The sequence below is a fragment of the Bombyx mori genome, chromosome 25 (genome assembly GCF_030269925.1).
Source record: "Bombyx mori chromosome 25, ASM3026992v2".
Lineage (NCBI taxonomy): Eukaryota > Metazoa > Arthropoda > Insecta > Lepidoptera > Bombycidae > Bombyx > Bombyx mori.
The window spans coordinates 9570904-9585394 of record NC_085131.1 but is presented as its reverse complement, the minus strand read 5'-3'; the positions used below and the strand labels follow the sequence as shown (position 1 = coordinate 9585394).

Genomic DNA, 14491 nt, shown 5'->3' with positions numbered 1-14491 from the left:
GCATGCGCATAGCGTCAAGTGTTTCCGTCGGCCGCCCGCTGCGGGACGCCGCCGTGTCTGCGAGAATCGTACACCAACGATCATTATTTAATAATAATTGATTTTAGTTTTAATTACTTGCTAATAATATACGTTTGAAATTGGAATGTTCGAAGTTATAAGATTTTACGTCATCTATCTCTATATATATGAATATAACAAAGTGTCCGTACATGGTGTTAGAAAAAAATACTTGTGGTAGGACCTCTTGTGAGTCTGCACGGGTAGGTACCACCGCCCCACCTGTTCCTGCCGAAGCAGTAATGCGTTTCGGCTTGAAGGGTGGGGCAACCGTTGTAACTATACTGAGACCTTATAATATAAATATATATATAATATAAACTCCAGGTATAAAAATATATACTCCAGGTGGGCTGTGAGCTTGTCCACCCATCTAAGCAATAAAAAAAAAAAGTTTTTTCACAGTTCATGTTATAAAGTGAAATACGTTAATAGGTTACACGAATAAGCTTTTTGAAAGAATAGACTATAGTTATATAGTTCATAAAGTTTTACGTATTAGGCGGAAAATGATTTTTCCCTTCGTGCCTCTCAAGAATACGTTGTATTGATATCATCTCACACAAGCAACTGTTCTATACTAAACTAAAAATAGTTTAAATTTAAACATAATTCATACCGATTCTATTTGACGTTCTCTCGCAGTTATTCTCGGTATAATTTTACGAACATTCGAGAGTCAAACTCCTCACGAACCTGTTAAGCTCGCATATTTGTTTACTTCACTCCGTCAACAGAACCCTTTGAGTCTCCGAATGTTATACGTTCTCGTGTTTACACACGTCTACTCGTCGGTATTCGCGTGTAAAACGTGTTTTTTTTTTCGATACGACTCTATGAGTCGGCACCGACGAAAATAGGACGCATCAAATTCGGTATTTTCTCGTTTCATATTTCGCACCCGAGTATGTTTTCGGTTGCAAAAAAAATTAAATAGCTATTAATTACTGCTTAACTTATTAACTATTGCGTTTTAATTATGTTACGTCCATATTCATTTTTAGATCCATAAATGAACTTTCATCTGACTGTCTAAATCACCTATTGATGAGATAAAAATTTCGGTCCCGTTAAATTAGTAGAAAAGCAGAACTTTTTTAATCTAGTAGGACCAAGTGAAGACAACATGTTACGGCCCTATGTACCAGGGCACTCCAGGACAACAACAACATACGAGTCCATTCTAGAGTATAACGGTACAGAAAAATTACAAAAAAAGGCGTAGGGATTGCCTGTAGAATCACAAGTTCTAAAAAAATTTAATAGGATTATCGATCGTCTGAATGTAATTGATGCTTGGGACGCATTTTAGATGAGAAGCTAATGAATACGCGGATGAATTAAATTAACATTAAATATTAATTTCGATTTGTTTGACAAAGGATCAAATATTTAACGAACTAAACGAGTCAACGCCTAGTTCGGTCAGGCCGGATACATGCACCATACGACGTTAATAATTTTATCACTTCATTAAACGCTAATGACACGCAGAGTGAATCGTTATCGACTACAAATATTTGCATTCAACATTGCGCTCGGTAGGGTTGACACAATTTATGAAATTATAATAATCTGGAATTGCACTGGTGTGTTGTTTAAAATTAAGGTCGGGTTTTAGTACTGTGGAAACTTAATGCATATAAAACAGAGGCCTATCGTACTCTACATAGTAATCATATTCTCACATATGAAAACTCTATTATTAGTTTGATTTGTCTATATATGTACAATGTGTGTCTATGTATATATGTGAAGATTTCAACGTACTTTTCACTGGCTTTAAGACGTCCGATTAATTTGAAAATTTGCTCAAGCATCAAAGAACGATGATAATCCATTCGAATAAAATAATAATTTCTGTTTTCATTTTTAGTCCAGCTTACTAATTAAGCTATGTCAATAATTCATAAAAATCTTCCTAATTCCTAAACCTTAGTTCCTGATGTTAAAGATTTGTATTCCCAATGTTGGCCAATTCGTTATCGAACTAAGTAAAGATATATAAAATATTTTAATTATAACACATATGCTGACCATTAGGGTACCTACATCCACAAAACGAAGTCTGTATATCGTCACCAAACTAAAATTTAAAACAAATAAAATTTTGCGTAATGGTTTGATTACAACGTGAGGCGCATCGTAAAGCAACTTGTTAAGAATGATACATTAATTATGTACAGTAGACCTAATAAACAAATAAATGAATAAATAAATAAATAAACCAGTTTTGAAACTACGTAACTTATCAGAGCCCCAATGTATAATCGAGGTTTATCTATAGAGAATCGGCCTTGTGCGACGTTGGTCTAGAATAGTACTAATCCATCTTTCCCCGTGAGTGTTGTTATAAAGACTAAGGTATCCACCGATGTGACGTCAGCAACGATCCTCAAATATTATAATGTAGTGATCAACCGGCCTTTACTAGTAGTTATATTATATCCCTCAACAAAATAATATATTCCTGGATAAAAATCGTGAGAGTTAAACTAACCCTATTTTTAGTGTCATTGTATATTTATGTACAATAAAATAATGCTCAAAGTCATTTTCAGTTCACAAGAATATTTCTTGAGCACTCAATCAAACAAAAAGGCTTTAAATGTATAAGAATTTCGAAGCGGATCAAAACAGTTTATTAACACTTGCGTGAGTGTAATTACAAGACGATCGCGGTCATTTCCTTTTGATGTTCCTTCATTAGACTTAATTAGTATAACATAACAAGTAATTAACATAGGGTAAGTTGTAACAAAGTGCCTTGTATCAAGTCACGGTTGTAATCAAACCTTTCTCTTCCCGCCGAGAGTGTAACGTCCCGTGGGACTTATTTCGGGTGCGGTACAAGGGATGAGAGATGCCGAAATTATATTTTTATTGTGCTAGACTGACTTGGTAGTGCTTAGTAGTTAGCGCTCCTGACTGTTGCATCGAGAGCCATTGGTAGGGTTGCCACCCGTACTTTATAGCAAAGTATTGTACGTTATTTCAGGTAATTGCAATCTATACTTTCTGTGAAAAATAAAGTATACACGAAAATACTTTTTTCGGCATGATTTGGTTTCTTTGGGATTTTAAAAAGTTTAGTCATAATGTATTGTTTCGTTAAGTCAAAGACATCGATTGCTCAATCGATGTCGCCACTCGCCAACGCCACATCACCTAAGCACTCGTTTTGTTAACAAATATTTCTGACCGCAACTTAACCTCAAATGTCAAAAATGTCACTGTCATTAATTGTCACAATGTCTCGTATAATTTGTTCAATGATATAAAAAAATGTATTTAAACATAATAATAATAAATAAATTGTACTTTATTTTAATACTATGTACCTTTTTTTCCTACCTATAATAACCAATGTACTTTATTTGCAAGAAACGGTAGCAGCCCCAGCCGTGGGTTCCATGCCCACATCGGGCAAACATTCGTGCAATAAAAAGATTTCTTTGCTCTTTTTCTGGGTGTTCATTATCTGTATACGTATGTATTTAAATATATATAAGTATGCGTTTTAGTCTCCGGCACACATACATATGTGAACGATAACGTTCAAGTTACCCATCAGCTTCAGTAACCACGATATACCAGCTGGAAAATGAATAGAAACATAACGTTGTCATTGATATAATTTTTATACATAAAATATGTTCATATATGGGAACTGGTATTTGGACGTTTATATAATTGCTCAAGTAATTTAGAGCGTGAGCACTTTTATTCATTTATACTAATCGAAAACTTTGAGTATTCCTGATCACTTAACCTAGATATTGCAATCTTGAAACTTCTCCACGAGATGAAGAGCCTACCACTGTATCCTTTAAAATGAGTAGGTATACAAAGGAAAAAGCGCTAAATATCAAATAATTAACTTAATGCATATTCAAATAGACAAAGAAAACAGTTCTGTATCTTTTCTCTTCTGTCAATATTTAATTTTCGTTTTAGCTATGGACTTTGAATGAAAGAACAAGAGGAAAAGTGCTTATTGTAATCTTGAGATGTTAGATTTCGAATTAGATCGAATTACGACCACTAGTAGTCGAAGTTTAGTTTCCAGAAAAAATCTGGAATTATGGTTTGTTTCTACGTGTTCATTATTTATATAAAAACCGGCCATACTCGCCCGCTTCGCTGGGCATTTAAAATTAACATTATTATTTATTGTCATTATTATTAAGGAGTTCAACACTCATATAAATATTAGCCTATCCATTAAGTACATGTATTTTCTACATGGATACCAAATTTCAAGTCAATCGGATGCATGGTTCAGTAGTTTTAACCGGAACATCCGTAAAAATCACTGTAGGCATTATATATTAGTATGGATATAGATATCGACTAGGTATTCTTAAAAGGAAAGACAGGTGAATTCGATTTTAAAAAAACTAGATGATGACCGGTTTTTTTTTATAACGCCATCTTGTTGTGTATTTGAAGCGGTTAGTTGCCCTCAATTAAGAAAAATAGTATTATTATTCGCCAATAGATGTCGGGAAGAGTTGATTATTGAAAACACGAATAAAACAACATTTTCTGAAAATAAATCTTAGCTAGATCTATTTATCGCCCCCTAAATCCCCTGTATACTAAATTTTATGAAAATAGTTGGAACCGTTTCCGAGATTCAGATTATATATGTATACAAGGATTGCTCTTTTAAAGGTATAAGATAAGATAATACAAAACGCCGTATTTTCTATGTTTTGTAATAGAAGCCGTCTTCTGATAAAGATCTTATCGGAGTCCAACCAGGATGAACAGTTAGAAACGTGAGTCCTTTATCGCTAATTACATCTACGTTACGGCGTTCATAGGACACCACAGATTAATGGCGAGATTAAAAATTTCATTTGTATTTTAAACGTATAGCGTAGCGAGATTAAAAAGTATATTGGTATTTAGGGCGTTATGCAATTTTCAGTTAATTCGGTTCGCTAATTAAACGTGGTTTCTTTTTTAAGTTTTTCGACTGGATATTAATGGGTGGTTCCGCAGAAAGAGTTTCTATCAGCATATATATACGAGTAAAGGACACTTAATAAACGCACATAATGAAATTAGATGAACAATTTTCCATTTACAAAAAAATAATACGAAATTAATTTTGTTACAGATCGCTGCTGTTGGCAGCCATCGTGATAAGTAACTGTATAACGTGGACAGCATCAAGGCATCATTATACACATAATGTAAGTTGATATTTATAATATATGACATCATTAAAAAATCTTTTTTGTGTTTCTTCACTCTTCTTACATATTTTTTCCAAGCGAGCTATTTTTATTTTATTTTATTGCTTAAATGGATGGACGAGCTCACAGCCCACCTGGTGTTAAGTGGTTACTGGAGTCCATGGAGACATCCACAATGTAAATGCGCCACCCACCTCGAGATATGAGTTCTAAGGTCTCAGTATAGACCACGGCTGCCCCACTCTTCAAACCGAAACGCATTATATACTTGACGGCAGAAATTGGTAGGGTGGTGGTATCTAACTGTGCGGAGTCACAAGACTTCCTCTTATCAGTGATTACGTAAACTATAATTTTGCCGGTTTGATTTTTATTACACGATGTTATTCCTTCACAATGGAAGTAAATCGTGAACACTAGTTAAGTACGTATATCATAAGAAAAGTTGGTACTTGCCTACAGGATTCGAACCGCGTTGCATCGAAGATACGAATGCACCGGATGTGTTATCCTTAAGGCCATAAACGACTTGTGAAGCTCTAAGCAAATCTATTAATTTTTTTTACCTAAGCTGATAGCCTTGAGAAGCTATGTCAGCGTAGCCCTAAAGTGTAGGTGAGCTCTCGGGGTTCAAATCAGGAGGTGATGCTAACACTGGCCTTGGCAAGAGCAGTGCTTTGCAGAATCTACCACCGGATCGAAACGCGACCCACTGAGAAGATCCGGCGAGAAACTCAGTAGGCTGTGTCTATGGGTTAGTTTACTCGCCGAACCTTTCGTCGTAAGGGACGGGTTCGACGAGAACGGTGACCAGGATGTCAATATTACGATGTATTAAATGAATTCTTTTTCTCAACGAATAAAAGCAAATACACATAGATAATACAATTATAATAATGTTTAAAAATTCATAGGATTCGATAAGCGGAGAACAATAATATGAGATCAGTCATAAATTTCTTCAGTTTTGAATTAATGTCGTCAAACTTGGTTTTTTAAGCATTCTTAAGAAAATAAAATTCCATTTAATTTATATTTGAGCCCATCTCTAAAAGGTAGTAATGATGAATTAAGATAGATGGAATATATATTAATTATCCAAATTTATCCCAATATATGTGGCGATAGCCATCCTAGAAGAAGACATTAAAATAGGCTTAAATAAAAACGAAGTTCGAACAATCGGAGTGTCTGCCGAGCAATAATACCCGGAGTGTGGAAGATTTTCACTATGCCGTTTCCTATATCTACACTTAATATATTCCTATATCTCCCCATATCTTCCCATATCACAGAACGAGGTCTAATATGTCTCATCCGAATTTCTCTTGCACTGAGCTAAAAAAAGACCTAGACTTTTCTAGCTTGTGCGGAGACCGTAACTTCAATTTAATCTAGAAACGATTTGAATGTATGTATAAATAAGAGATTTTATTAAAAGAGAGTACCCGCATGTGACCAAAAATAATAAAAAAATCAGAAATTCATTTAACATAATCCCTATCACATTCACGAGAGTATATTTGTCACTACCTAACATGAAAATCTAAAATGGCAACAAAAAGTCAATAATGATTCTCGATGATGATCAATGAATTGTTAATCTATATAAGTATATATAAAAATGAATTGCTATTCGTTAGTCTCGCTAAAACTCGGGAACGGCTGGACCGATTTGGCAAATTTTGATCTTAAATTATTTGTGGAAGTCCAGAGAAGGTTTAAAAGGTAGAGATAAATATGAAAATGCTAGGAATTAAATAAAAATAACAATTTTGTTTTTCCTTTGATGTGTCCCCGTCGGACGGATTCTTTTTGTTTGTTTTAAGTTTATTTTATACCAAAGCTCAGGTCTTTTATTTATCGATTGAGGCACTACGTAGTCTGTCGGGTCAGCTAGTGAAATAATAAAAACACATTTTATCGAATGAAATTACGCTCGTTGTGTATTAACCAGCCTTGACTTTTCCAACGTTCAACGACACGGAACATTACCGTACAAATTTATAGGGCATTTCAATCGGCCGTCTCAGAGATAGCTCCGCACACAAGTTCATTGGCGAAGCGCGGCCTGAACATCTGCGGAACATGATAAATGGTATCATACAATTTAACAATCAACATATCAACGTTGATCGAATTGAATTTTTATTCGATTGTCGTACATTTAAAATGGTTTATATCTGTTTTTAACAAAGGTAATTTTTTACTGCTTACTACTTATTAAATAGATACGTGATTTTATACTGGGCGCTATTTCATTACGAACTAGAATTGCGTCAAGTGAATTGCAGTAAGCAAACTGTATTTCTTCATAGTCTGAGAAATCTATATATTAATACGTGAAGCAAAAATTTTGTATCCCTTTTTACGAAAATCGCGCGGACGGAGGAGTATGAAATTTTCCACACTTATAGAGAATATAGAAAAGAAGTGCACAATGCTAATATTTTTTTTAAATAATGCATAAAAGATACATTAAATCAATAAAGAAAACATTACACACACTACATACCATGTATTTGACGCACACACGCATTCATAGGTACTATTTATTGTCAAACTTTTGTTTTTGACGTCTGTTGTCAAATTGAGAATAGATTAAATATTGTTTGTCTTTGTTAATATTTTTTATAGTGTAGTCTTGGCGAAATTTGTGATTATAGAAGTATAACATACAATCATAATAGTGTACAAACTTACAATTCCAATCAAATATAGTCAAATTTCGACTACTGCGGGACCTCTAGTATGTATAATTTTGTTAATTACAGTATCGATTCGGTGGCCTGTATTCGCTCGGGTCATATATTGTCATTTTCCGATCTGTAGGACGGAGCAAACGTTCAAATTTAACAAATTTGGCGACAACTAATGGTCAAATGAGCCGTTTGCTCGATGACGTAACAAGTCATAAAAAACGGTTTACACGAGTCGTACACATGGTTAACAATTTGAATCAATACTTTTACGATTTAGTCTCGGGTTTTTTTTAAATGCTCTCTACATTATTTCCGACATTTCGAATAGGTACGTACTTCACAGTGTTCGTTGTCAGGGACTTCGGAAATAATGTAATGACTTTAAAAAAGCGAGATAAAACCTTTAAAGTTGTTTTAATCTATCTTCTATCTATATATATATATATATATATATATAAATGAATTGCTGTTCTTTAGTCTCGCTAAAACTCGAGAACGGCTGGACCGATTTGGCTAATTTTGGTCTTGAATTATTTGTGGAAGTCCAGAGAAGGTTTAAAAGGTAGATAAATACGAAAATGCTCGGAATTAAATAAAAGTAACAATTTTGTTTTTCCTTTAATGTGTCCCCCAAAAGTTTAGGTCTTTTATTTATCGATTGAGGCAATGCGAAGTCTGCCGAGTCAGCTAGTTAGTAATAAATCCTTCAGTTTTATGTCAAAACGTTGATTTTCGTTGTGATAACTACGGTCTCCGTTAAGTAATCGACATCGCGTGGACTATGACACATCCGCACGCCCAGAATATGTAACATATATTTTTGAATTCTGTACACGTGAGCCCGGATTTTACGATACGCTTCGACCAATATCTGTTTCAACCCTCTGTGCTCATTCGCTTACCGATCGTTCAAGATACAGGCACGTCAGTCACAGCGTGAGATCATACGTTCACGACGGCCTTTATTACTTACATTTTTAAATAGTTTTAGGGTTGAACCTCTGACTTTTTTTTATTTTTTATTGCTTAGATGGGTGGACGAGCTCACAGCCCACCTGGTGTTAAGTGGTTACTCTAGCCCATAGACATCTACGACGTAAATGCGCCACCCACCTTGAGATAAGTTTTAAGGTCTCAAGTATAGTTGCAACGGCTGCCCCACCCTTCAAACCGAAACGCATTACTGCTTCACGGCAGAAATAGGCGGGGTGGTGGTACCCACCCGCGCGGACTCACAAGAGGTCCTACCACCAGTAAAAAACCATGACTTCATGTTGATTTTCATAAAGATAAAGACCTTCTATGCGAAGGCAAATTATTGGTATTTAAATTGATACATATTTACTGATAAATTCTTGTAAAGGTAATCACATCACATATGAGACACTAAAAATGTGAAAATAGAATATCTTTGAGATATAATCAAACGAAATCGTGGATTTTATATTTGGTCTATTAATTCGATGTCATTAAAACTTGTACCTTGCATTATAGTAATTGCGCTCAATAACACGAACTGACGACATTTTATCAATAAAGACCAAATATTTTCACAAACTAGTGAAACCTTAGAGTATACATAAGCAAGCTATATATAGTTTATGTATACTTTAAGAGTGAGACCCAATATAAGGTGAAATTCCATTAGCGCACATATAGTGGATGATTTTTAACTTATACCTTTGCAGTAATAGCAAAGAAATCGCAAACCTTTGTTTCGCTGGATCAACAATTACTTAAAACAAAAAAAGATTAGAACAACCTATAAACAAATATATAAATAGTTTTTAAAAAAAAACATATCGTGTAGGTACCAGCCCTATTTCAAAGTAATAGAAAATCATGTGAACTGCCATAAATCTAATCAGGGCTGGCGCCACACTGTTGGGTGCGTTAACATCGCCACTCCTAGTGTACTCAGCATTATTTCGGGACTCATGTATATTCTCTAGTATTATTCATTCAAGGATGATGCTCGGTCGACTATGATACCATGACTGAAAAATTAAAACAATACAATACTATATCATCTATTTAAAACCTTGTACGGTTGTAAATTGTAAAATGATTTTAGATACCCCATACTTTGTGTGTGTTGATAAAGTTATTTTTACTTTATCAAACACTGAAGTGACATTAATAATTTAAATGGGCCTTATCTGAATGGTGAATGGTGGCCGATGTACACAAGCATCTGCTTCCGTGACCATGTGAGCTGTTTATTTTAGAGATGGGCAGGGCGAAAAGCAAATATCTCAAAAAGTAATTAAAATGCAAATGGGACTTCATGGGACGAAACGCTATGTCTCAAGGTGGGTGGCACACTTACTGTTATTGAAATTGACTCGGTTAGCCGTGTCGTTCGGTGAGTCGTGCCTGTCTACCTTTAATCAAAAGATGATATAATTAAGAGACACTTGATCGCAGAACCACCAAGTAATTTCAATCGGTAAAGTCGATTTGCAACTTCGCTCGAGATTGAAAACCGGACAAAATAAAACTGTATAAAGGTTTTATGGAGCTCTTTATTTTGTCTGGTTTTTTGTTATTATTATTGGTTATTTTGCCCATGAGCCGTTTACGCTTCTAAAGCTGTCTTACGCCCGATTCGCCGATTGAACAGTAGCGGTCTATGAGTATAATAACAGAGTACGCTGAATAAATTTCCCGGTAGAGGGCGCATTATAGGCCCGCGCGGGCAGATCCCACCATCCTACCTCTTTCTGTACGTAGACAAGTGGATGTTGCAATGTCGGATAGCCGTTCGGTAACTCTTGACGACTTGTTTATCGTAATAACATTGACCGGTCACATCGTAGGGTTCCCGCGTCGATCGAACACTACTACACAAGCAAACTTGAACCGACACAGAGCGCAAGTCATTTCCTTCTTACTAACCAAACATGGCGCGCTCTCAGAAAATTGATGTAGAATATCCAATGAAAGCAGATAAATTAGTCAGGTACTAAGTTCACGAACCGCCACAAATAGAGAAAGATGGAAAAGTACCCCCTGAGTTTCTCGCCGGATCTTCTCAGTGGGTCACGATTCCGATCCGGTGGTAGATTCTGCGAAGCACTGCTCTTGCTAGGGCTAGCGTTAGCAAATTCTCTCTGGTCGAGCCCGTGAGCTCACCTACCCTTTCGGACGTAGTTAGATTAGCCTTTTAGGCTACCAGCGAATAAGTAGGGAAAAATAAGTTGGGAAACCGCAATCAACCAATAAGATATCATCTTATTGGTTGATAACCACGAACACTCCGCCAAGTGGATTTCCGCCAAGTCGACTGAGAAAAAGAATAGGTCGCCATATGAACGACTTTCCACTGAATGTAGTGAAATTACTGAGAGAGAATCTTAACAAATGTTTTTGCCACGAAGCAATCATGCGTTCCAGTTTGACGGATGGGACAGCAGTTATACTCGAAGAGTATAATTAGAATTCGATTTCATGCCTCAAGCCGAATGCTGTTATCAGCGTTGCGAGATAATAACAAAAAAAAAGTTAATTCAGTAGACAAACACAAAACTCGCAGTTCAATACATATAATTCATCCAATAAACGTTCTACGTGTTTTCTGTGAGCTAATAGAATGTATAAAATTGAAAATTAAATTTTAGTAGTAATAACTAATTGAAATTATGATTCTCTCGCCAGGTCTCCAGACACCGAAGTAGACACAGACGGCAAGGCGCTGGTTTATATCTATCAGCGTCTTACGTGCTGCCCGGAGGCGAAGGAAACGGCTGGGGCGAATGGGGTGACGTCACACCCTGCTCTAGAACCTGCGGCGGTGGAGTGGCCAGTCAAAAGAGAATATGTTTAGAAATCGGGTAAATGAGTTCAGCTATTCAGTAAGCTAATTTTAGTTACTTTTCAAAACTAGTTACGTAAATGTTTTAAGACGTTGGGAAAATTTGAAATATTTGTCGGCCCTTGTAGAAGTAAATATCGATTAAAAAATCTTAAGACACCAGTTACATTTTCGTATTATTGTTTCTTTAGAGCAGTGAAACCAAATAAACGACTATAGTTTTTCTTTTATGAATTTTTTAAAAGACTTTACAGACTCGTTTCTTTCCAAATTTTAGTTAACCTTCTTTTATTTTATTTCTAAATTTATTTAATCTCTAGCTGACCCGGCAGACTTCGTAGTGCCTCAATCGATAAATAAAAGACCTAAACCTTTGTATAAAATAACCTTAAAACATACAAAAGGAATCCGTCCGACGAGGGACAAATCAAAGGGAAAACAAAATTATTATTTTTATTTAATTCCAAGCATTTTCATATTTATCTACCATTTGAACCTTCTCTGGACTTCCACAAATAATTCAAGACCAAAATTAGCTAAATCGGTCAAGCCGTTCTCGAGTTTTAGCGAGACTAACGAACGGCAATTCATTTTTATATATATAGATTATCGTAATTAAAAAAGCTAAATACAACACCAAAACGTATATGTCTGCGAAATGTTGTAACACGTTGAAGCTTCTAGAGCAAAGCATTGTAATTTAACATGTACTTCGTTCGAACTTGCAGTCCGAATGGAGAGCCACAGTGTACTGGCGGTGATACCAAATACTTCTCTTGCGAGACCCAGGACTGTCCTGAAAATTCACTCGACTTTAGAGCCGAACAATGCGCCCAATACAACAACGTCACATTCAGAGGCAAGAAATACAGGTAAGTGTATGTTTATAAATTAATACCACCAGCCTAAATCACACACCACGTATTAAATCTGTGTTCATAAGGTGTAGTTCATAAGGTATCGAATATTTTAACATTAGTAAAAAAAATAACACTATATTATACAAATAAAATGTTTTCGCGAATCAGATGAATGTTATAAACAAAAACCATTTAATCTATAACTGTCTAAGGACATCAACAACGTGACCACGTTCTGCCCAGTAAAACACCATAAATTATTGATCGATTGTACAAATTAAACACGAGATACGACGAAGTATTTTAAAAAACTATATTGCATCTACAATGCGAGAGAATTCGTTTGCTTAAATCATGTATTCTCTGAAACTAATTGACCTATTTTTCCATATATATAGATGGGTGCCATACTTGAAAGTTTCCAAGCCTTGCGAGTTGACATGTATGCAGCACGGAGATCGGTTTTACTACCGCCACAAAGAGAAGGTTATCGATGGGACTCGCTGTAATGACGACTCCTTCGACGTGTGCGTTGATGGAGTTTGCCAGGTAATATACCTTAGTACTTCAGAGGAGCTTTTCCGATAGTAGGCTAGAGATACGAATATCTTAGCAATCGATAGATTTATCATGCGTTGCTGTGAGAGGGATTTGGTAAGCGCCATTAGACCTGCGATCCTGGTGTAGACTTAAAATGCCCTTATCAATTCTTATAATGCTCAACTCAATTCTGCGCATGCCTCTCCCTGCCTAGCCAAATTTGATAGCAATCTACTAGTGCGACTTTAGCTGTTCATTCAAGTATAGAATTTAGGGAAGCTCTTGAAAAACCAAGGCCTTTTATAGGCTAAAGAGAGATTTTGCTGATATATATCTGTCGCTCCCGCTTCGACAGCTTATAAACTAACCAGTAGCAGTATTGCAAGACTACACGGACATAATATCCCAGTGCCCTAATCTTTTTTTGCCGCTAATCGTTACGGTCTTAATGGAGAACTTACTTGTCTCATAGTCACGTTGTGGGGTTTCTACATATATCCATACAAACTTAGAAAACAATGTTTTTTATTAAACATAAACATCTTCTTAGTAGACATACTTATGCAATAACTAGAGTTTCTCATTTGTTCGAATTTCGACTGTAGTCACTGACACATTAAGATTTTAAATTCATTTTATGTACAGTTTTTCTTTTGTTTTATTATTTACAGCTATTTTTTTGTTATTTGGGGGAGAGGTGAGGGCTGCGTTGTTTCCCAAACATTTATATTGATCTTAAGCTCGTCAATAGATAATATACAAAGAAATATCTGTAGATAAGCCTCTTAGAAAGGATACTTTGTCGCTATAATAGATATCGAGGGTTGGAAGGCTTCGGAGAGCCGTTTAAAGTTTGAAATTTAGAAAAAATATCATTCCATAAATCTTCTTCAGCTATTTGAATACAGTAAACTTAATTGAAGTTCAATTAAACACATGGGACTATTGATGTGTTAAGACCAAATACTACGCACCTTTAATTACAAAGATAAATGTCGTGTAAAACCAAATAGTATTTCACCCCTCGGTATATAGATAGATACTCTTCAATATCAGGTTGTTTGATTGTCCTTGTAGCCCGTGGGATGTGATATGATGCTCGGATCCAACGCCAAAGAGGACAAGTGCAGACAATGCCGCGGGAACGGACACAACTGTCATACAACAAAAAAACTCATTAACACACAGGATCTCAGAAAGGGTACGTTTTTGTGTTTACCTTAGAGCTTATAACTTGGGGCGTAATGAAGATCGGCTTAGTACTGTTACGCGCTGGGTTTCGGGATAAATAAAATTCCACCAAAGCAC

The 14491-nt window shown here is 35.7% G+C and overlaps 1 protein-coding gene across 7 annotated transcripts in view; it reads left to right on the top strand.

Moving 5' to 3' along the window:
- The window catches only part of LOC101741233 (papilin), a 140102-nt gene that overhangs the window by 75379 nt on the left and 50232 nt on the right, over positions 1 to 14491 (top strand). For all 7 annotated transcript variants that reach the window (XM_038020282.2, XM_012689259.4, XM_038020279.2 and 4 more), the window contains exons 2-6: positions 5189 to 5264; positions 11627 to 11802; positions 12512 to 12655; positions 13042 to 13192; positions 14261 to 14384. In XM_038020282.2, the coding sequence (XP_037876210.1) occupies positions 5189 to 5264; positions 11627 to 11802; positions 12512 to 12655; positions 13042 to 13192; positions 14261 to 14384 (671 nt within the window). The remainder of the gene's footprint in view (positions 1 to 5188; positions 5265 to 11626; positions 11803 to 12511; positions 12656 to 13041; positions 13193 to 14260; positions 14385 to 14491) is intronic.